The 22,725-nt window shown below is 34.9% G+C and overlaps 1 protein-coding gene across 1 annotated transcript; it reads left to right on the forward strand.

The window, feature by feature from the left end:
- Positions 1–1,071: 1,071 nt before the first annotated feature.
- LOC110026347 (caltractin-like) lies at positions 1,072–10,463 on the forward strand. The gene is made up of 7 exons (XM_020727242.1): positions 1,072–1,284; positions 2,556–2,679; positions 2,780–2,816; positions 2,902–2,929; positions 9,255–9,407; positions 9,520–9,622; positions 10,153–10,463. The coding sequence occupies exons 1-7, from the start codon at positions 1,282–1,284 to the stop codon at positions 10,233–10,235; spliced, it is 531 nt and encodes a 176-aa protein (XP_020582901.1). The 5' UTR covers positions 1,072–1,281; the 3' UTR covers positions 10,236–10,463.
- Positions 10,464–22,725: the final 12,262 nt, after the last annotated feature.

Below are 22,725 nucleotides of genomic sequence, written 5' to 3' on the forward strand. Positions count from 1 at the left end.
AATTTAGCCCTACCACCATAATTAAATCTCATAGTTACTTTAAGTGATTTCTTAAGAAGTTGAAATAGCTATGAGAACCACTGAAAACTATTTTGTTTTGTTTAGTGATAAGCGTAATCTAGTCACCATATTTAAAATATAAATCACATGCTTTTTGATAATTTGTGCTCCCGAGTTAATACATTAATAAATTTATTTCCGTCCTTTAACCCACTTACAAAAAATAAACTAACAAAACAAATGATATTGAAAAAAAAACATTAAAACTTTTTAAAATTTATTATTCAACTTTTTCAGTACTTGTTTAATAGATTGTAGATTATATTAAATCAAACTTATTATAATCAATATATAATTTGATGAGTTAAACTACTTAAATATTTAAATAACTTCACTAGGTATCAATAGCAATATATAGTTAATGTGGCATGATGATTATTGAATCTCATGGGAAAAAATCATCATATATATATATATATATATATATATATATGGGCAGCTTATTTGGTGTGGTGACGTTTTGAAAACTCACCTGACGTGTTTGAGTAAATTGCATTTTGACAGCTTATGTGTTTTCAAAGCACAAAAAATAGTTTTTTCACACCACACATATCTATGTTCGGTGGGAGTTTATTGACAACGGTCTAATTTTTCCAAAAAAATAAAAATTTGTAATAGCCACCGCACCTAGCTTATCAGCAGATTATTTAATAAGTTACAGCTGCCCAAACAGATTCTTAGTCAAAATTAGTATTCAATTTAACACCAAATATGATTTGTCATTAAAGTTTCAGTTACCTTTTTTTGAATATGAAAATTAATTGCATGTTACATATAACTTTTTAACTTTCTTGTCTTGGTCAACTTTTAAATATTTATTATTATTATTATTATTATTATTATTATTATTATTATTATTTGTATAAGATATGCATTCATAATTGCGAATAATGTAAAAAGACTCATAGGTGATTGGCATAACGAACGGATAATTTTTTCAGGTGCCATAGGTAAATGAATTCCGTTATGGCCCAAACTGACATTTTCAATAGCTGGGTCGTCTGACCCATATGCCATCACAGTCATTCCCATGCGTGATAGGCCGCATAGGGGGAATTCTAACGACGCGCCGGGCACTTCTGTGCGCTCACGCAACAGAAGCCCCAGGGATAAACGGTTCCCCGCATTTTTTGAATCATTCCATGCACTGCGCGAAAGCTCGAGGTGGAAGCAAAACTGGCGAGAAAGGATTCCGACTCGAATTCAATCTCGGAAAGTAAAATGGTATCGCAATTCTTCCTCCATTAATCTTTAAGTTTCAATCCTTTTCCAATGCAGAGTATTGGGGTTTTCGGGAGTTTAAGAGGCTTCTTGCATCGATGGCATTTTCTTTCTCTTCAAATTCACAAAATTAGGGTTTCAGCATTTGCAATTGAAAGAGATTTGGTTGTTTGGGGCATTGGATTGAAGATGAAGTAGCCATTGGAAGTTTTTTAGTTTTCCACCTATCAATTTCTTTATCTTGATCCAGCATGAGTTTCTCTGTTGCAAACAATGAGGGGTATCTTGGGGATGGCATAATATCAGCAAGCCTCCAGTGCAATTATCCGGGCATTTGGAGGAATTAATTGATGATTTTTTTCGTTTTAGAAGCTTGATTAATAGATGAAATCTGAAATATTGAAAGTAATTGAATGGTATGCCTATTTACTTGAGTTTGAAGAATTTTCTGTAATTTATTTTGTAGCAGGATATCTATGATTTCTATGGCTCAATTTTTTTTAATAACTGGTTGTTCTTCTTATTTCTATAAATATATTATTGTTATTGCTAGATCATAAGCTACTATAATTTCTTCTTTTAATTTTGATCGCCTATTACATGAAAAACATGAATCCTTTCATAGCCCATAATTAAAACATTTACATCCATTCCGATAAATGTACTATCTTCATTAAGTTTATTCTATAGTAATTCAAAGATCTCTATTAATAAGTGATCTTTTAAATTATTTTTAAATAAAATATGGAAATTATAACCATTAACCTTATTCATAATGTCTGCATTGATAATTATTTTACTAATAATTGCCCTTTCATTATATCTATAAAACTAAATAATTTTATTTTTTGTCTTAACAACATATGTACATCCACACATGTGGTCCAATGTATATTCTATAATTCGTTAATGACTTTCTAGTAGACTTTATGTACTTGAACATCTTTTGTTCAGATCAATGAGTTAACAATCTGATACAAACAAAGCATTTTGACTCATTTGCTTGACCAGCTAGGCCAAACAACCATTGAGCTTGCTCAAACTCAGCTCATTTACACCCCTACCCATATAGTACATGATGAACCTTTGATTTCTTTGAAGAAGTTTAAGGTAATCTATGTTGAGAGTAATGCATGCCATGAGTGCTAGTTACTTGTTTTTAACAAAGTCTACCAGAACAACTTTGTTCCTAAATCACTAATTTCTTAAAACATTAGTTATTAAATTTAGTTGTTTCGTTATTGTTAAAATTGAGCTGTCTGCTTAATTCACAGGCAACTGTGGGTCCCAGGATATGCTCCAAGAGAGACCACACTAGAGGTCGTAACTTTGGTTTATCTCTGCAGAAGAAGCAAGAAATCAAAGCAGCTTTTGAGCTGTTTGATACAGATGGATCTGGTACAAAATGCTATTTTACCAGGCTTAAAACCTTTGCATTAACCTTTTAAACCTTTGTTTCTCTGCAATAGTACATGACCTTTTTTTAAATCTGTATTAGGAACCATTGATGCCAAAGAATTAAATATTGCTATGAGGTACTTACCATTGCAATAAATCAAATTATGATTCACAGTAAATTCCCTAATATTTACTAAAGAGTGGTCTATTCCTTTCTTGCAGGGCCTTGGGGTTTGAAATTTCGGATGAGGTACACTGGTTTTCACTTAGTATCTATCATTTATGAGCTGTTTTATTTGTTAATGGTAATACTGACGGAATAACTATAGGACGCAGTGAAGAAAAATGACTCATGTAGCCAACCACACTTAGTGGGATAAAGTCATGTTTTGTTGCTGTTGTACTGATGGAATAACTTTTACTATAATGAGGTTTATTTTAAATAAATAAAATGAATTTTGTAATTTAAGTTTGTCATCCCATAACTTACTAAATTCGAAGGCAAAAATGGAGGTTAAGCTGAAATTTAGGGATAAGAATTGCATATTGTATGTTGTGGGCAAAGAAATGAAGATATACTATTGTAGGGGCGTATCTTAGGACTTTCAAAATACAAAGGGGTGCTTCAAGGAAAAAAACATGTCTAGAGTTCTTGATAAAATTTATACAAAGATTGCAATATAAATAATAAAAAGAGATGGATATTTGTTAAAAGTTATATCTAAAACATTTGTTCAAAAACATAAGATATTTATATGATAAAAAGGCAAATGGCAAAAGAACTGTGTACAAAATAACGCTCAAATTTATTTTGTGCTCACAAAATATTATGTTTATATTTATCATCCATTATTCATCTTCTTGATCATTTGTCTTACACTGACAAATAAACATAAGGAGCTCTGGCACCCTTTTTTTTTAAAAATTTTGCTTTATTGATTAAAGTTTTGCTTGCCAATTAGGTTGACAATATGCTGAATAAATGATTTTTTTTTGTTTTTGGGTGTTATACACTGTGTTCTCTGGATAAGCAGATCTCGATTGACTATCATCTAACTGTTCTTATCTCCGAAGAAGACATTGTGTGATTCAAGCAATTTTAGGTTTGCAATGTAGGCTCTCAGCCGGTTTGGATTCAAGCATTCCATATTTGGTGTGAAATTTATGATATTTTGGTTTGAAAAAGTTGAGAAAAGTATAATAGTTTAATATGCAAATTATCACTAGTATAATATTGCAGGACTTAATTCATTTATTCTGTGATTGTAACTATGCCACCACTTACTCTTTTTTTTCTTTTCTCTAGCTATTGGGAATGTTTTGTTGCCTCTATCTGTTGTTGCTATTTGCAGAACTTCTATTTCACAAAATTTATATTGCATTTGATCCACCTGGCCTCTTCAAGTGGCAGTTTTGTTAAGCTATGTGCTTTTGTCACAGATGAAAAATGTTTTCGGCTGAATTTATTCTTGTTGTTTTGGGTTTTGAATGGTTAAATTTTTTTAACTTCATACCTAGAACTAAATTGGGATTTTCTTGTGTCAAACATACTTACTAACCTTGAAATTCGGCATGCAATTGAAGATTTTTGATTGAATGAAAATTTCTTTTTGTTTTCAATATTTTGTTCAACTATGATGTGTGATTGTTTTGTGTGTGGCACACGTGAAGAAAATTATCTCTTTATACAGATGTGAGGCTAAGATTTTGTTACTTTGGTCAATTCTTTTATTGATCTAATATTTTCTACATATTTTATTATTGACTTACTATTGTTTCTGAAATGAATGAAGAGTGAAACTTAGAAACATGTACTGCTAGATTGCTGCTCTGCGATAATAGCCTCCCACAGGCATTGCCTTGCCCGTTATTGCTCACCTCCCTTGCTCTATCTTATGCTTGGCCTAATTCAACCCATAACTCTAACACTTCACACTTATGATAATTGTCGAGTCCACTCGTTGTTGCGTGTAATTCAATATTCCATGTTTATTCAAATTTGGTTCTTCTTTAGGATTCTTCAATTTCATGTAAATTATGACATTGGTTTGAACAGATACTTAACATAAGAAAGGATAAATTACAGAATAAATACAAATAGGAAATGATTTAAAGGATAAATATGAAAGTTCACAGAATCTGATTAACACAAAATTTTGGACGAGAAATAATTCATGACAATGAAATTAGATAAGTTGAAAATAAATTTAGAAAAGAAAAACTTTTAATATGTTGCAATAAAGAAAAGTGGCTTAAATTAAATTATCCTATGCTTATTAAGAAAAACAAATAAAAAGGACAATTGATATTTAAATAATTAAAATCAAAATAAGTGAGATGCTCATGATAATGCTATGATTAGAAAGATATTTTTTTTTATTTAGAAAAGTTGTACATTTAACCAATTTGTTTTGGTTAATTACTATAAAATTAATATAAAAAGATTTATTTATTTGTTATATATATGTATATATATATATATAGTGATTAGTTAATTAATAATAAGAACATATTGTAGAATGATAAAGTGATAAATGCTAGTAAGTTATAAGCTTTTACTGTGGTTCTTCAACATGGATACATTTAGATTAAAATGCCATTAGATACATTTAGAGCTTTATGTGCATTAAGTAAGTTTATAATTCTTACATTGTTTTTCTCCTACAATCTTAAATGTTAATATCACATATGAGCATCTTACTAGCATGTGATTTATTTAATTCAAATGTTTGATGAAAGAAGGAAAGTAAATATATAGATGTGCATATGATTACATGTGTATATTTGGATTTTAAAGTGATGGAGCCACCCCTTTTATGATTGGTTGTGGAGATAATGTACGCGTGCACATAAATAGAAAGAAAAATGATTAAATACCTTCCTAGATTAGTTTTAAATAAAAATTTATAGAAAGATTGTGTCTTTAGGGTACACGTATTGACAGTAACTTCTATTAATGAGTGTATTATATAATAAATAAGATGAATTATAAAAACTAAAACAAGAAAACCGTACAATCTATTATTGTGCTTTAATTTTCTTAAAAAATTAATATATATTGTTTTACTCTTGCATATTATCTTATAAATTCTTGAATTACTATAATTTAAAAAGATATTTAGCCTCTGATTTATTTTAAATCACAAAATAGTTAATGATAAATTTTTTAGGTAAGCCTGTTTTGAGCTAAATGAATGATAGAAGAGAATTTGTCTATAGGCATTGAAGAGCCCCAAGAGATTGGTAATGTAATAATTTTATTTTATATATTATAGTAAATTTGAAAAAACTTTAAGTTTGAGAGTATTTTAGATTAAAAATTTTTTGTTATAGTTGACTCTTTTGTGTAATTGAAAGTTTTTATATTTACTTTTTAATTTGCAGATTATTTAATTTTAGAAATATTTTCTCTATCTTCAATTCTTGTTTTAATATTCCAAGCTTCTAGACCGAGTCATGACAACAGTGTTTCAAAATACTGACCATGCACATCATATAGGAAGGTGGGAAGGCTTATTGCTCTCATTGCAACCCCCTAAGTTCAAACAACGCTGAGAGGTTACTAATTTTCTAGCTAACATATGATCTAAACAAAAACCTAAACATAACATAATCAGAACTTATATAGGACCTCTATAAATTTGAACCAATATGAAATAATTTAAAAAATGCAAAACATAAATTTTAAGAAATAAAATGAACTTAAAGGAGAATTGGAACTCCACCCTTAGAAGACATGCAAAATTTACTTGTGCGGAGAAAACTGAATTTAGAATATAATGAAATGAATTGGACTATCTTCTTATTTATAGATAGAAAAAGATGTCACATATGGCCTACACAAATTTGTCTGTCTTTAAATTTTATGCCTAAAAAATCATGTAAGTTGCCTTAAAAGATGTGCAAAATTTATTATTATCCAATATATGAATCTGAATGACTAACATGTCCTTTGACGATCATTCTAGGTACATAAATTTAAGCATCTAAGAATAATGTGTGAGTAGTCTTAAAATTGAATTTAAAATTACCTGTCATTGAAAGGCTCGCAAATTATCAAAAAATTAAACATGTATTTGTGCTCCGATTAAATCTTAAACATTTAAATAATTAGTCTGAGAATGTTGTATAAGTTCAAAATAAGTTTAAATTAAAATTATATCTGACTTGAAAATTTTGTAAGAGCTCTTTTTCAAGAATCAAATTTAAATTTACTAAACTACACTCTCGAACAGACCGCATTTCTATAGGGAAAATTCACAAGTCCCACTTTGGCTCATTTGATCTTCCTTCTCATAGGGATTGGAGTTGATTGGAATGAGTTTTCTTTAGCTAACTCAATCATTCTTGTCAGAACATGAGTTAAAAGGTTTGATGGCTAAATAATATTCAAATGATAAACTCTAATTCAATGGGAAATATGAATATTTTGAATATTTCAAATATTAACTCGGTGATGATTGGTTTGATTGTGAATCTCAACTAGAGGAGTTCACTCCTAAAATAAAAATTTTTAAATTATGAATCGAAATGACATAATAATTTTTCATTCATTGATGATGGTCTTGTTAAAGATGAATTTCAACTGGAATGGTCTACTTTTAAAATCTAAATCCTTAATTACAAGCATTAGAGTTTCAAGCAAACTCATCTATGATGATCATGTTAATTATGAATCTCAACCGGATGGAATTTTTCATAAAATTAATATTTCAAACTAAGAAAATTAAAAATATTTAATGAAATATAACATTTAAAAGCTAGAGGAAACTTTATCTACTCTTTGCAATTAGTTTTTGAGAATAGCAAATTTGTGATTAACATAAGCTCGCATGAAGCTTTTGTTGTATCAAGCAAATTACTACATTCATACTAAAAATAATTTGTGTTAGCAAGGACATTGCTTGAGTCATCTATCTATATAACTTGGCAAGTTGGCTTCATAAATAAAGCAATTACAATTAGAGCCCTTTGAACTAATGGTTTGGCTAGTAAACTTCATTATATTACAATCGTTGATATAGCCATTATATTTCGCAATGATTTTCTGTCCTTTAAGGTGTAAATCATAGATATACTTGATAGGACATAAAACTCTTTGTTAGCTAAGAGCGAATTGAATTTTCCCTTTTAGATAAACAACCGCCCAGATTTACAAAGTTTCATCGGATGAAGCAATATATGATTGCTGACAAAGATCCTTCTATTAGATTGGTTTAACTATCTTTATTAAGTAGACTAGAGATCATAATAATCCGCGACGATGAAACCATGGGATTTTGACCAAAATTATCATTATTCTCTCCACCATACACACTAAGCTCATAGTGGTAAATTTATATAGTTTAAAATCCTAAATTTACTGCTACTATACACTGAGCCATCTATGTTTTAATGATTAACACCTTAATTGAAAATCCTCTCATAGGGTTGTTACCTGTGTTAAACTTCAAAAGTCAAATCTTAAAATTCTAGACAAAATGAGGGTGAAATCTTGAAGTTGTGTCTTATCTACAATCGCTTTTGCCTAATAAAAAATTTATGTGTAATCCCAATCTTAAGACACATATGATTATGATTTGAGACAACTCTAATGTAGTTTTCAATCCTTAACATTACATTAGTTTATATCTCTAAAAAACATATTATTTTAGACTTTTCCACGCCAATCCTATTATTCGAGTGATTATTAGACACGTGTTAAAGTTCTATCCTCCTTTTGTCTTATTCAGTTGGGATGATTGGACTTCATTTTCACTCATTTAGCCAATCTAGTTTACATACTTTGAATTCAAATTTGATTGTTGCCACTACTCAACTTTCTAAATCGTCTTTGGCTAGGATCCTGGTTGAAACGGACATTATTTTTCTTCTAGTTAAGGAGTTGGGTTGGTTAGTCTTCTCATGTTTATTAGCAGAAAGTTGAATTTGAATGCATTCTTCTCTACTTTTCTTCATGTAAAATTTTGGACACAGCTACTCTGAATTTTTCCATGGCTTACCAAAATTAAGAATATTACTTTTTATTGATCCTTACATTCAACGAGAAGAGACAAAAACAAGAGACAAAAACAAATGATCAAATTCTATCTGATATGTAATGGACGTCATTTCACCAACTGCAATTCAAGCTTGCACAGAAAATTTGAAATCAACTCTAGATCTTATCTTTAAATCACTCATAAACTTCCCTTATTGTTTAAAGCCTCAAGTATATGATCAACATTCATATGCATATAAGAACAGTGATCCAAATCCTCTAGAAGTGTTAGCCCCTCATGATTTTATTGATCCAGATTATGAGCAACTTTGTATTTCTTAGATGGACAGGCAACTTCAAATCATGTTTGCAGGTGTTAAGCCGGTTCAATCAAGTTCCCCTATCCATTTGTGCTTGAACATCATATTGATTTAAGCCTCAAGTATATGATCAAAAAGTGTTCTATGAACCTTGGTTGAACTGGCTTAACACCTGCTTTGTAATTATAAGGTTAACATGACTTTGTCGGTTATGTCTGTTTCTTAAAATTTAGTGAAATTGTCTAACTGGAACATAAAATTCACTCACTATGCAGCAAATTGATGAGATGATTGCTGAAGTTGACCTAAATGGAAGTGGTGCAATTGAACTTGATGAATTTGTATGCATGATGACTGATAAAATGGAAGAAAGGGACATTCTGGAAGACCTGCATAAAGCTTTTCAAATCATTGATTACGACAGTGATGTAAAATACTAAAGACACTATAGTCTCATGCATATTATTTCTGTTGTTTTCATTAATGTACAGTTCATGTTAAGTGATTTAATGAATGTCAACTTCAACTTTCTGATTGCAGGGTAGAATTTCTGCAGCAGACATTATGAGTATCTCAAAAGAGTTGGGTGAAAGCTTCACCTACAAAGAGATTATGGAAATGATAGAAGAAGCTGATCAGAATGGTAAGGATTTGTTTTCCTTCTTTTAGTGTAATAAATTGATATTTGTCGATAGTTGAGATAATTCCCTATTATTATCTCAATCAGTAGTTGAGACCTTTTTCTTAGTTTTTCTGAAATTATTGGTGTAACACTTATATTGCTAGCAATAACGTAAGAAATTGCTCAGCATTCATCAGTGACCATCAGTGTTGAAGAAAAATTAGAGCTTATCCATGTCAGCTTAGAAGAAAATTCTTGGGTGCCATAGCTTTCACTATATAAAACTTAAAACTAAAAGTGTCAAAAGTCCCAATCATTCATGAATCAAGATATATATGTTATATTTTCAAGCCTTTTGCCTGTGGTTTTTCTTTTTCTTCATGTTTTTCTTCTATCATATAAAAAAACTGCAAATAATGTTCCTGCTTTCCTTCTCACCATGGAGAAGATGGTTTTGTATACATTTTCTGCATCTTATGTTGCCTAAATGTTGTGTTATTTGGTTTCAAAAACTATTGAAAATATCATTTTTGTTACACTGATATATGCAGGCTATGGAAATGTGGATGAAAAAGACTTCATTAGCATGATGAAAAGAACCAACTTCGGTTCTGAGATGAAGAGCAAATTTTGAAATTCATTAATCTTGAAATGAAGCGGAGCGGTGTTGAAGTCCGAGGAAATTTATACTCTAAACATCAACTCTTTCTTCTCTGTAGGCTTTCTAGTGTAAATTCTGTAATTACTCATATTTCTCGTTTCCAAACCCTTGTTAATTGTTCTTTTATGTGCTAAACCAAGAATGCCTTTAAAGAACTTCTGCATCAAATGATTAAATAAATAATAATGATTTTCAGGGATTAAACGATAACTTTTTCTATGATTATCTGCTTCAGTGATAGAAGACATCTATATTTTATGATAGTAGAGCTGGCTTATTTGGCATAGGAATTAGGTTTCTTGATATTTTTAATGGTATTTACTCGTCTCTGCTTCAACTTCTGTCATGAAACTTTTTGAACCGAATGAACTCTGTTGCCTAAGCTTTGCTGAATTGCATGCAAGTGAGGAGTCTGAAGCTATCCTCACTTGGTAAACTTTCCATCAGTTGGAGCTTCTTTTATGGAAAGACCTTTTGAAATTTATAGCATGGCTTGAAATTTTCTGACTGTATGATAATGCTTCAGCAGTTTTAGTAAATAAATCACGACAACAATAGGGTTTAACAAGCCCGACATGTAAGGTAAAACTAAGAATTGAGAAGGATTTGGATTTTCCAAATTTTGGATTTAAATGTCATTTTTTTGTTATCATAAGATATAAATTAATTTCTACTTAAATATATTACCATGCAACTCCCAACTATGATGAAATAATGTCTTCTTACATAGATTATAATCATATATATTGTATACAAACAATATGTCAACACGAATCTTAAAGAATTCATATGGCCAAACATAATAGCAATAAAGGATAGATTTGTTGACCGATTATTATCCACTCGAACCGCAATGAAGAAATCCTCCCAATCCGATTTGGATTTGACCAGTTCATTGAACCTTAGCGTACAACTAAACTGATTGATCTAAAGAAAATGATTGGTTACGATCTACCATCCAAAATAAATCCCCATCATGTGGTATCCTCTCCGTATATATAGAAATATTAAAATAAACCTTGCTATTCTGATAAAAAAGGAGTATAAAAGTAATCTTAAGTTTGTACCCTTTTTTTAATACAGTTTACGTATTTTCTATTGTTAATTGCCGCTCTCTCTCTCTCTCTCTCTCTCATCTCTTCTTTCTTGTGACGCTCCATTCATTGGGTGTGTCTCCTAGACAAATTTAGATTCAAAATCCTGAAAGATGTGATATGTGTGGAGTCATACCGTCAACAAGAAGAAAAACATAACAACAAGAGAAAAATCATGATAGAGATGTAGTGAAAATGGGGTGCACCAGAGAATTTATGGAGGAGTTCGTGCAACAAGAATTGCAGGAGTTAAGGAGCTAGATAGCAAACCAGATATCGGGACAGGTCGCAAAGGTCTTTAGAGTGGTCATGGTTTTGGGAGGAGAACATGCTTCTCGAGGATAGAACCCACCTTGAGAGGCTCAAAACCTCCATGAGAAGTGATGATAGTCCACAACTACAGAAGATTGAATTGTGTTCTAGAGAAGGTTGAAGACTCTCAGTACTAGGATAGTGCTTAATCGACACCAATGATAAAGAGACAAGGGTTTGGGAGTATTGAAGCCCCATGGCAACCAGAAACGGTGTCCCCTAAAAAATTTAAACTCTCGGCGTTAGAATCCTATAAGGGACGGTCAAATCCTAATCATAGCCACCTCGCATCCTTTGAATCATCAATGTGTCTGCTGAAAGTTTGTAATGCATTTAAATGCAAACTTTTTTAACCACTCTGAGGTGATTGGCTTTTAGGTGGTTCAATTCATTACCGACTGGAGTAATTGCCTATTTCTCAAACTTCAAGAGACTCTTATTGGCGTAGTTTACAAGTGCCCAAAGGCCTAAGAAGAGTGTACAGCCCCTGCGACAGCTTAAACAAGGGTTGAATGAAAGTTTTTGTTCATTTATTATGTGATTTCAGAGAGAAATGTTGGAAATGAAGGGCTTGCCACCCGACATGGCACAAGTCGCCTCGACTTAAGTCCTAAGTCTGAGAGGTTTCATTTTGACCTCTGCTTGGAGGAACCTCAGAGTTTGGTTGAATTGCTGGAGATGGACAACAAGTATATCAATGCCTACGAGAATGTCGTCAAACTCAAGCCATCAAATCGTCGACCTCAGAAGAGCCCCTGCATAACAGTGGATGGAGACAGAAGAATAACTCGTTTCCTCTTGTCTGTCTGTGGTATGATGATGGTCAACCGTCCCGCAATAATAATGGAACCGACCAGAATAACAACCAAAGTGGCCAGGTAAGGAGCCATGACTAGAGATCAGCCTAATGTTATGAATGATCTGCTCAACACTTCAAACGACTGTAATACAATCATAAGGGCCTTCGGGCTACTCCCTTAAGAGTATATATAGTTGAGATGGTAAACAACATTCAAGATAAACAGTACTTCAAAAAAGCCTTGCAGGTGACAGTCAGGGCTTTCTTTCAGGATATGAAAAAGTACTGCAAATATCACAAGAATCACGACCACGACATGGAGGAGTGTAGACACCTCCGGAACATGATTGATGAATTGATTTAAGGTAGGGAAGTTGAAGGAATTTGTGGCTCCTAGAGCAGCAACCCAGAGATTGACAAAGGCCTCAATAGTGGAAGTCCTTATCAAGCCAACATGTACAAATGCCATCCATATAGCTAGGGAAGTACCCACAGTTTTTTTAGGATTTGAATCCTATCGATGAGCCATCAGAAGAGGTACCAAACAGAAGAACTTTGTGTTGTTACTTTTATCCCAAGGAGAGTCCCATCCCTCCATTTTCTTCACGGAAGATCACCTGCCCCTGAAGGGGAACCCGTACAATGATGTCATAGTCATGATAATAAGGATCAATGGCTATCAGATATGGAGCATTCTGATTAAGATAGGGAGTTTTGCCATCTTGTTATTCAAATCTGTGTTTGATAAACTGAGCCTGTCGACCGATAGGCTAATGGCGTCGGCCGGTCCATTATATGATTTTTTGGGCCAACGGAAGAAGTTACACTGAGTAATAGGACTCATAGTCTACTGGGAGAAGAAGAAAAACAATTCATGTCAAGGAAGGATTTCCTTATGGATTCTTCACCAACCTACAATGCCATCTTTGGCCGCCCGCATTTAAACACCTTTAGGGCATTAATCTCAACCTGCCACGTGGCAGTAAAGTATTCAGGAGATGGTGAGATCATCACTATCTGAGGAAACTTGGAGTAATCGCGAGTATGCCACCTTCGAGTCGTCAACAATGTGGAACACCAGATAGTTGCATCCATAACCAAAGGTGAGGAAGTATTGAGACCAGTGAGACCACCATTGAGATCCTTGTCATCAACAGAGAAGCAAATAAATATTTTTTATTCAGTGAGGGTTTTGATGCAGGACGGAGACACTTATTGATCCAAACCTTTCGAGAAAACCTGGATGAGATCCTTGTCATCAACAGAGAAGCAAATAAATATATTTTATTCAGTGAGGGTTTTGGTCTTGTTAGTGGAGGAAATTCCAAGTGTGTTGATTAATGCAGATACCACCGACTGAATGTCGACCCATCAGTTTGGTCGATGAAGCAAAAGATCAGAGCTTCGGCCACGACACTAGTGGTACCCATTCGGGAAGAAGTACATAAGCTAAATGACCTCAGTTACATCTGAGAAGTGTAATACCCTACCTGGGTTTCTGATGTCGTTATCTTCCAGAAGGTCACTGTCAAACAGAAGATGTGCGTGGATTTCACGAACCTGAAGTGTGCCCAAAGGACTGCTATCTGCTACCGATGATCAACGCCCTGGTGGACTTTATTGTCGGTCAATCAGTCCTAAGTTTCTTGGATGCATTATTCGAGTACTATCAAATCAAAATGCACTCAGCTTTTGCAAAAAAGACTGCTTTTATTACTAGTGAAGAAATATACTGTTACAATATAATGTCTTTGGGGCTGAAAAATACTAGGACAACATACAGAGTCTAATAGTGTAACTTTTGTAAATCAAAAAGGAAAAAATATTGAAGTATATGTTAAGAGTTAGTTAGCCAAACAGCACCTCGGAGACTTAAAACAAATTTTTTCAAACACTTAAAAAATTTAATATGAAATTAAATCCCTTGAAATGCACATTCAGATCCTCGACTAACAGAGTCTTCGGATGCCTCGACCCCAAAGGCATAAAAGCCAACCCCAAAAAAGTCCAATCACTTATTAACATGTCATCTCCTAAGAATACTAAAGAGATCCATAAATTGACCAGCCAAAAGTTTTGAGTGGACGGCCGAATACAAAGGATGTGAAGAAGTTCTCCCAAAAATGTAAGCAATATTAAAAATACGGCATACTGCAACACCAGCCTGCCCACAACCTTCATCTGATCATCAGCTCATGTTACTTCGCCTTCTGGGAACTTGATATCCTTAGACCATTCCCACCATCAAAGGGGCAACACAAGTTTCTGTTAGTCGTTGTTGATTATTTATCAAACTGGATTGAGACAAAAGCACATGCTCAAATTATTGCTTAAGTTGGACAAAATTTCAAAGATGGTTCCCTGCTCAATGGCAATAAGCTCCGCGAAGGATATGACGCAACCTATGATGGAGGTCCAATCAAGAAACCATGGCCCACACGAATTAAGGGTTAAAACCCAGCTTGAACTCTCCAAATATGTCGATCGCAGCATAAGCCACCGGACCAAAAAAAACAAATGATCGACCGCAATGTCAAGACTGTCAGATCAGTTCAAAATCTACACTGTTTTAAAATATTAGCTCAATCCTTACATGATCCTCTATCTGGTAGCGACAAGCTCTACGAGGAGTACTAAGCAAGTCATCTGAGGGATCCGCTCGGAAAAGAGTGGGGAGTTAATCTAACGATAGACTTATACCACTCCAAATTCGACTTGAACAAAACAAGAAAGAAACCACCTCCAAGGACCAAGTGTTGAGCAGTCAATTGGTATAGTACAAAAGAAATAATGGAAAAATAAAAGGCAAGGTAAAAGACGAAGGTAATAACCAAAAAGAATTTCATTTCTTTTGCCAAAAATTACCATATGTTTTCTAAAACAAGAGCTATTACAAGTGTTCTCTTCCTTGGCTTCCTCCCCTCCCTTGGCAGGCCATCTCCTCCTTGCTCGCTAGGTCGACCCTTTCGTCCTCTGGATCCCAAGAGAAGCATAACAAACTCCTTGATCGTGGACCACTTAGGGTCAACCAATTTGTGCTTCATAAATTTTTCAATGGCGATGGAGGTGCCAACCTCAATCTGACGAGAGAGTCCCTCGAGTGTTCCTCTTTTGCGATCATTGAGAAAACTCTCTCTTTCAGCTCTTAGTTATCCCTTAGGAGGGAACCCATCTTCTCCCCGGGTTCTTGAGCCTCTGATCATCTCTCAGACAGAGACATTTTTAGCCACTCTTTTGCTCTATCGATAAAAATTGCATGAATATGCAAAGCCTCCCAAGTCAAGGCATGGTATCGATCAGTTTTCTGAAACATATCTCGCCTTTCTAGGGATCGTAGTGATTTCTCCAATGCAGGGGACCAAAACGTCTCTATGAGGGTTGACAAGAAGTCGCTATTCATTGGAGTGTTAAGATACCACTCCGTATCCCTATCAATCACTGTATAGGGTCCTTTCGTCCAGACTTCGGTTCCTCGGTCATAAGAGAAGGTCCACTGGGACTGATCCCTTCTTTCAAAGGATGAAAGGGAGGCAAGCCCTATTCAGGACCGGGTTTTTTCTTTCTTGGCAAGTAATTTCTCTTGCTCCAAACGCGCCGCCCCCAAGATCTTCCATCGATTGAGTCTTGACTGAAACAGGATGAGGAGCCCAACTAGCTTCCCTCCTTTCCTGCAAGCCGGTAAAGGCTGTCTCGCCAGGAGCAGTGGACCCTGCTCGCCAGCCATTGGGATCTCCTCCAATTCACCAAATGCGAGTATGCTTGTAGCCTTGAGGGTGTCTTCCTCCCCTCGGAGATACTTGAGTCCAACAAGAACATTTTTTATTCATTTAGCGACCCCACGTTAATAATACCATATTAAACAAATAAAATAACCAAGAAAGGAATCTTGTACCTTATGTTTCCTCCCTGGCAGATCTAGGATGAAACTGCTGCCCTTCCTCTCCCGAGCTACGAAAAGGAAAACTTTCTTCAAACTTCTTGGGATTATAAAAAGTTTGTAGAGTTGCATACATTGGAGGTTATTCAAAGGGTATTGGGGGTTATACTTGCATTATACACCCCTGTAAGATCTCTATAACCTACCTATAATCCCTTAATAACCTCCGATGTACGGAGCTCTGCAAACGTCTTATGTACGCAAATTTTTCTTAGCTCCGCAACCGCTTCTCACGGGCTACCTCGTGTTTGTTAGAACATGAATATTTATTGCATATGTATGAATAAGTATGGTGAATCAATCAAAACACGCAAGCGCTCCTGAAACAAATCATTACCCCTCGGACATAGTATCCTCATCGTTCGGACTGAATCATGCGGTCAACCACCTTGGGGTCCAAGTAAGGTGCTGACCTCGATTAGCATTCCATGAGTCTCGAGGTGGTTGGATAGAACCTTCAGCTTTCTAACTTCAGTCTCTATCTGAAGAGTGTGAATCACCCAACCACTTGAGCACGAGTCAATCAAAAATTTAATTTTCCAGTCCTTAATTTTATTCTGGAGCCCAATAACTTGCAATGAATTAAATTTACCCTTAACAACTGATCTTAAACGAGAAAAAATAGCTAAACAACTCAATTGTTTACGGGATCTTCATCGTTCAACAAAAAAAGAACGAAGGTCATAATTGCCACCATAGAATTCAAAAGTATCTACGCCAGAATGATCCCATACATAGGTGAAAATTGATCGGAGTTCGTTGCATAATAACAACTGAAGACCCTGCTTAAATTGGTATATGTAGAAGACTGGGTCAGCAATGAAACTATTTATAGCCTGCTCATTTCTCATTTTCAGTCAGAGTTGAATCGAAGGACAGAGGATGTACAGGTTCTGGATTTCTCTAACGTCACTCGCCAACATTTTTTGGTGACGGCGATCGAAATCATCATAAAAGAAATGGAGAAGGGGCAAAAAAAAGTTTGGAGCGGGAAGAAAGGAAGGAAAGGTTGGTCTGAGAACGATCCCAACCTATTTATACAAGAAGGGGGACTACGAAACTAACGCTACTGATGTGGGACATGGTGACAATGAAATCAGCTCAAATCTGAGGTAAGGAGTTAATTAAAAATTTTAAAATAAAAGATTACTTTATTCACATAAAATGCATATTACATAAAAAAAACCTTGGAAAGCTAAGAACCTTACAAGATTATCGCTCACGGCTTCACTCGAGACAAACTCTCGATAAAGCAACCTCTTTTATAACACCTCACCCCCAGTTTGTAGCAGTCGACTCACCCGATCTCCTCTTTAACCCAAGCGAGGGAGAAAGCTTCTCGAATCGCCATCAATTCTGAGCAGCATGTGTTATCTCCTCACGAAGGATAATTGTCTCTCCCAAAAAGCACCAAACTCCCCACGCAAGGCGGAAACCTTCCCTCCCATTCAGTCCATCCTCCCCATGCAAGCGACTAAGCCACAAACCTCTCTTCCCTGGGGATGTGCCATGTCACGTGCAAAGTATTCCTCCATCTCTCCAAAGCGGTATGCAAATGAGCCGAATTACATATTAAGTTCGTCAGTCACCTCCTCTCAAACATTGACAAAACCACCATGGTGATCCGACTCTTGCTCCTCCCAATGAAGCTTATCATCTCGGACCAGTACCTGATCCACAATTGAATCATCTTCGAGAGCAACACCAAAATCTGATGAAAGAGAGTTGATCGTCAGAATCTCCATGGCTGCATCAAAAATCATCATAAACTAGAAAACTGAGATATTAAAAATAGAACTGAAACTCCATACCAACAATTTGATTCCACTCGAATGTGATGAAAGACACTTCATCCTCACCATGTTTCTTATGTCCCTCAGGAGGGGGGAAGTTCACCTCTTGATAACTCGGGTGTCAAGACGCTTCCGGCCTTTTGTGTAGCCTTGGTAGTGATGCGTTCTTAAATTAAGTCCATGTGCACTTGCACTATGGGGCCTTACACAAATTACGTATCCTTTTGTAATATAGGACTTTTGAGTCCAGGTTAGCAAACACAAAGGTAGCAATGTGTTTAAGTTTATAAAATGTTCTAGCCTACTAAATTCGTTCTTAACATGGAAGGTAATTGGTTTAAAGTTGTGCTAACTAGTCCTACTCAATTAAAAATTGGTCTTAAAGTTTTACTCCTACTGAAATTCTACTTAATATATTTAGATTGGTGATAATCAAGTTATAAAGCTACCTTCTCTTGCAATGATCTAAGTGGAGTGAAGGAAATGAAAAGTGCAAATTGTGAATGAGGCTAGGGACAAATAGGAGCACCTCTCCGCAACTCTCTTCTTTACCCTCTCTCGAGTGCATAAAGAAGATTGGTTAAATTTGTTTTAATTCCTTAAGCCCCAATTTGAACCCATCAAATATTATTTCTCTAACATTTGCATCTCCCTACAAACTACTTCACCATACCCTATAGATCAATGTGAATAACCTAGTTGCTCTTCCGTAGCTATCCAGAGTATTTATGGGTCACAACACAATTTAACTAATCACTTGGTCAAAATGAAAAGTAAATGAAGACTTAAAGGTTATTCATCACATTATATATTTAAAAATAATTTTAAAAGAATTCTTTCATTCTTACACTTCCTACTTAATCACTACAAGGAAAAATGTAAAAAGACTACTCAGAAAGCATTGAGAAAACACCAAAAAGCATCTTTAAATACATGTCAATCCACTATAGAATTGTGTTTACAGAAATACAATAACAAAAGCACACAATACTTAGCTTTCTCCCTTTACAAAGTGTCGAGAATGTTTTCCAAATGAACCCCTAGTTGCATTTGCTTCTTTCCTCAAGTCTCTCCTCACTTTGCAATTGAAATTCTCTTCAATTCCCTCACAAATGGTCTCCTACTTTATTTTACAGCAAAAGCTTGTCTTCTCCTCCACCCAAGAATCTTTCTTAGCACCCCCATTAAAGATCTTTTCAAAAGGCTGTCAAAACTCTCCAAAAAGGCCCCTCTCCTTGGCTAAATAACTACTTATATCGTGTAGAAGAACTATTGAAAACTGCCCAGACAGTTTCTGGCACCTGGGCACCAGTCTCTCTGTCAGCCTAATCTATTGTGGGCACCTAGGAGCCCAAAAGTATGGCACTAAGGCACTGGTGTAGGAGCCTTGGCTAAGTGCCAGCCCTCTCGAGTTCCTAGGTTGAGACTAGCGCCTAGGCGCCCAAGAAATCTGGTGTCAAGACGCTAGTCATTTGTAACCTCCTTATCTCTAAGTCACTTCCACTTTGCTCCATTTATTCTCCACTTTGCTCTACTTTTACTATTTGCTGTACCTGCAAGAAAAACATAAAAATACATTTCGTTGAAATGTAATTTCATCCATAAAAATGTGCAAAATATAAAGAAAATTAAAGATTCTTTTCTACACATCAAGCAGTAGAAGGATTTGAGCTCTTCAAAAACAAGTTGGACGAGCTCTTTGACAACAACCACAAGATCATCAATGATTAGGATAAACAGGTCGTCCTTTGGGTTGCATCTGAAGCTTCTCATGTTGTAACCCGATAAACAGATCAGAGGATTCCGTCTAATCCTCCTGGTCGACAATTTTTCTCTTCTTCACCACTCTTTTCTTACTTGTTTCTCAAATGGGCTTATCCTCTTATGATCGTTTCTTCAACTCCCCTTCTTTCGGGGTCTTAGCTCTCATACCACCGAGGGCCCTAATTAGTGCATCCTTATAGTGAGATGCTCCCCCGAGCACTTCTCCATTGGCCATCGTAGAAGCTCAGACAGTAGAACGAAGTACAATGCAGGGAGAAGCTGAAGGATAGATGGTGCATAGCTTTGAACACCTTGCAGTCTATTTGTAGCAACCCTGAACACAAAATTCTAGGGAAGTCATTTATTAAGCAATTATATCATTATAAATTAGATTCATTTATTTATATTTTTAGTATTACGAAAAATATTCGCTTGTTCATTTTGTGCACGACTTCTAAGAAGCAAGTACATCGGAGAATTAAGTATGTATACAAATATGTCAGCACGACTCTTGAAGAAATCCAATTGACAAACACGATAACAATGGAGGAAAGATCTGCCAACTGGTTCTCATCCACTCGGACTGTAACGACGGAATTTGCCCTATCGGAACTGAATTGACCTGTTCGTTCACCCCCAATTCCCATTCCTAAATTTGGATTCAACATAGTTTTATATATATATATATATATATATATATATATATATATGATCAGACTTTTTTATAACTTTTTTGTAGGACAAACTAAGTAGAATTCCTTTGTATATGAATGTGTATAATATAAATACTATTGAGCCTAAACAATGTGAAGACTTTCTTTTTGTTCCAACTTTATTTCTCATTTTTACTCCTATCCCTCTCATTTGAAAAAAAAAAAAAAAAGTTTAATAGCTGATTTGGAGCTGGGGTCTTCTCCGAATTATCTGGAACTGAAGCTGCGTCAACTGCATTTGTACTTTTCATCATGTTGATTTTATATTGAGCTTCGATATCTATTGATTTGTTATAGAAACAGATGACTGTGTTGTCAAAGCAAGACGATATATCATCCCCTTTTTTTAATTTCATTAAACTCAGGATGTTACTTGATGTTTAGCCGGATAATTTTCTTTTCAATCGAGAAGTTTTATATTTTTACGCAAGTAATTTTACTGTTTTTACTTCTAAAAAAGAAACCATGTTTTTTTTTTTCTATAAAGGGAAGTAAGCTAAAGACTCTTAATAATATAGATCAAAACAAGCCAACTTGGACGTTGGAAATGTCCAAGAAAATAAAAAGAAAGAAAAAATCCTAATCTGAGAAGAAAGTAAAAATTCTGATAAAATTTCATATATATATTTGGGAGATATGGCCACAAAATATTAGGTTGTACAATCAGACTTAAGCTGCTAAATCTTAGATTAAGTAATTTATCTACACTTGACCATGCCAACGATATGTAGCAATTGTAGCCAATCAAACGGTTACTACGTCTACGTAAAGGTTTCCTTACATTGATTTCAACCTTCAAGGTGAGAGAAGTACCTATGACTGCATCACTTCTATAACCAAGGCGTGTTTGTTAAAAAGCATTAGTAATTTAATTATGACAAATACTGAGTCTCATGGTTGAGATCTGATGCGTGCTAGAAAATTCACGGCGGTAGAGTAATGAATTATAGTCTTAGCATTGCACGAGGATTTAACACACATTCAGATGAAAGTGAAACAATCAGTGATGACATCATAAGTTTTTACGTGGAAAACCCGTAAAGAGAAAAAACCACGGGGTCTGGTCCAGTTATAAAATCCACTATATGTTGATAATTACAATGACTTCTTGTCCCACAGACGGAGTTACTATATTTTCAGATTACAGTGTCGTCTGACGGTGTTCGATCAACGGTGGTCGGCGATGGTTGACGGTGGATGACGGTCAGTGGTGATCGACAGTGGTCGATGATGGTCGGCGATGGGTGGGTGATAGTCGACAATCGGTGGTGGTCGACGAAGGTCAACGATGGCAGGGATGATGTTGAACTTGTGCTTTTTCTCAAAGCCTCTAGTTCTTTCTCAAGTCTCTCCCCCCTCCCATGTGAAGGGTAGAGCTCTATTTATAGTTTTTTGGGTGCAATTACTGCAGAAATATGAACTATTTTGATCGGACGGTCCGGAGAGCTTCCCTCGATAATATGGCATTTGATGGACATTTAAGTACCTTAACGATGTCAAAATTGAGCAATCTTGGGCTCGTTGGATTCGTCTTGTCGAGACGCTCGATTCAACTACAAACTCGCTGGATTCGACATCTGTTTGACCTTTCAAATGCATCTGGAAATCCTCCAAGAGTGGTTTAATGATTTGATCCGGGTTTGATCCCACTCGGATTAGACTAGTTTTTATATCATTGGGCCGTTTCCAAGAGTGGTTTAATGATTTGATATGGGCTTGATCCCACTCGGATTAGAATAGTTTTTATATCATTGGGTCGTTTCATTGAGTCAGTCAGTTTGACTATAAGTTTGCTGAAATAAGAGCTTTGGATGACTCTTAATTAAAATTTGAATGTTTATTGTTCAAAAAGTTGCTTCGAGATTCGTTTCATGTCTCGAGATTCGTGTTGGAAGATGAAAATTTATTGGTGTTGTATCAGTTGCACCCCTATTTTTGGATGATATCATTTTTATCGTTTGAAAATACAAAATATGAACTCTTATATATATATATATATATATATATATAAAGTGTGGATGATTGGATATGATTTTAATTTGTGTTTGTAA

This window comes from Phalaenopsis equestris, unplaced genomic scaffold (assembly GCF_001263595.1).
Source record: "Phalaenopsis equestris unplaced genomic scaffold, ASM126359v1 Scaffold000364, whole genome shotgun sequence".
In the NCBI taxonomy this organism is placed as follows: Eukaryota; Viridiplantae; Streptophyta; class Magnoliopsida; order Asparagales; family Orchidaceae; genus Phalaenopsis; species Phalaenopsis equestris.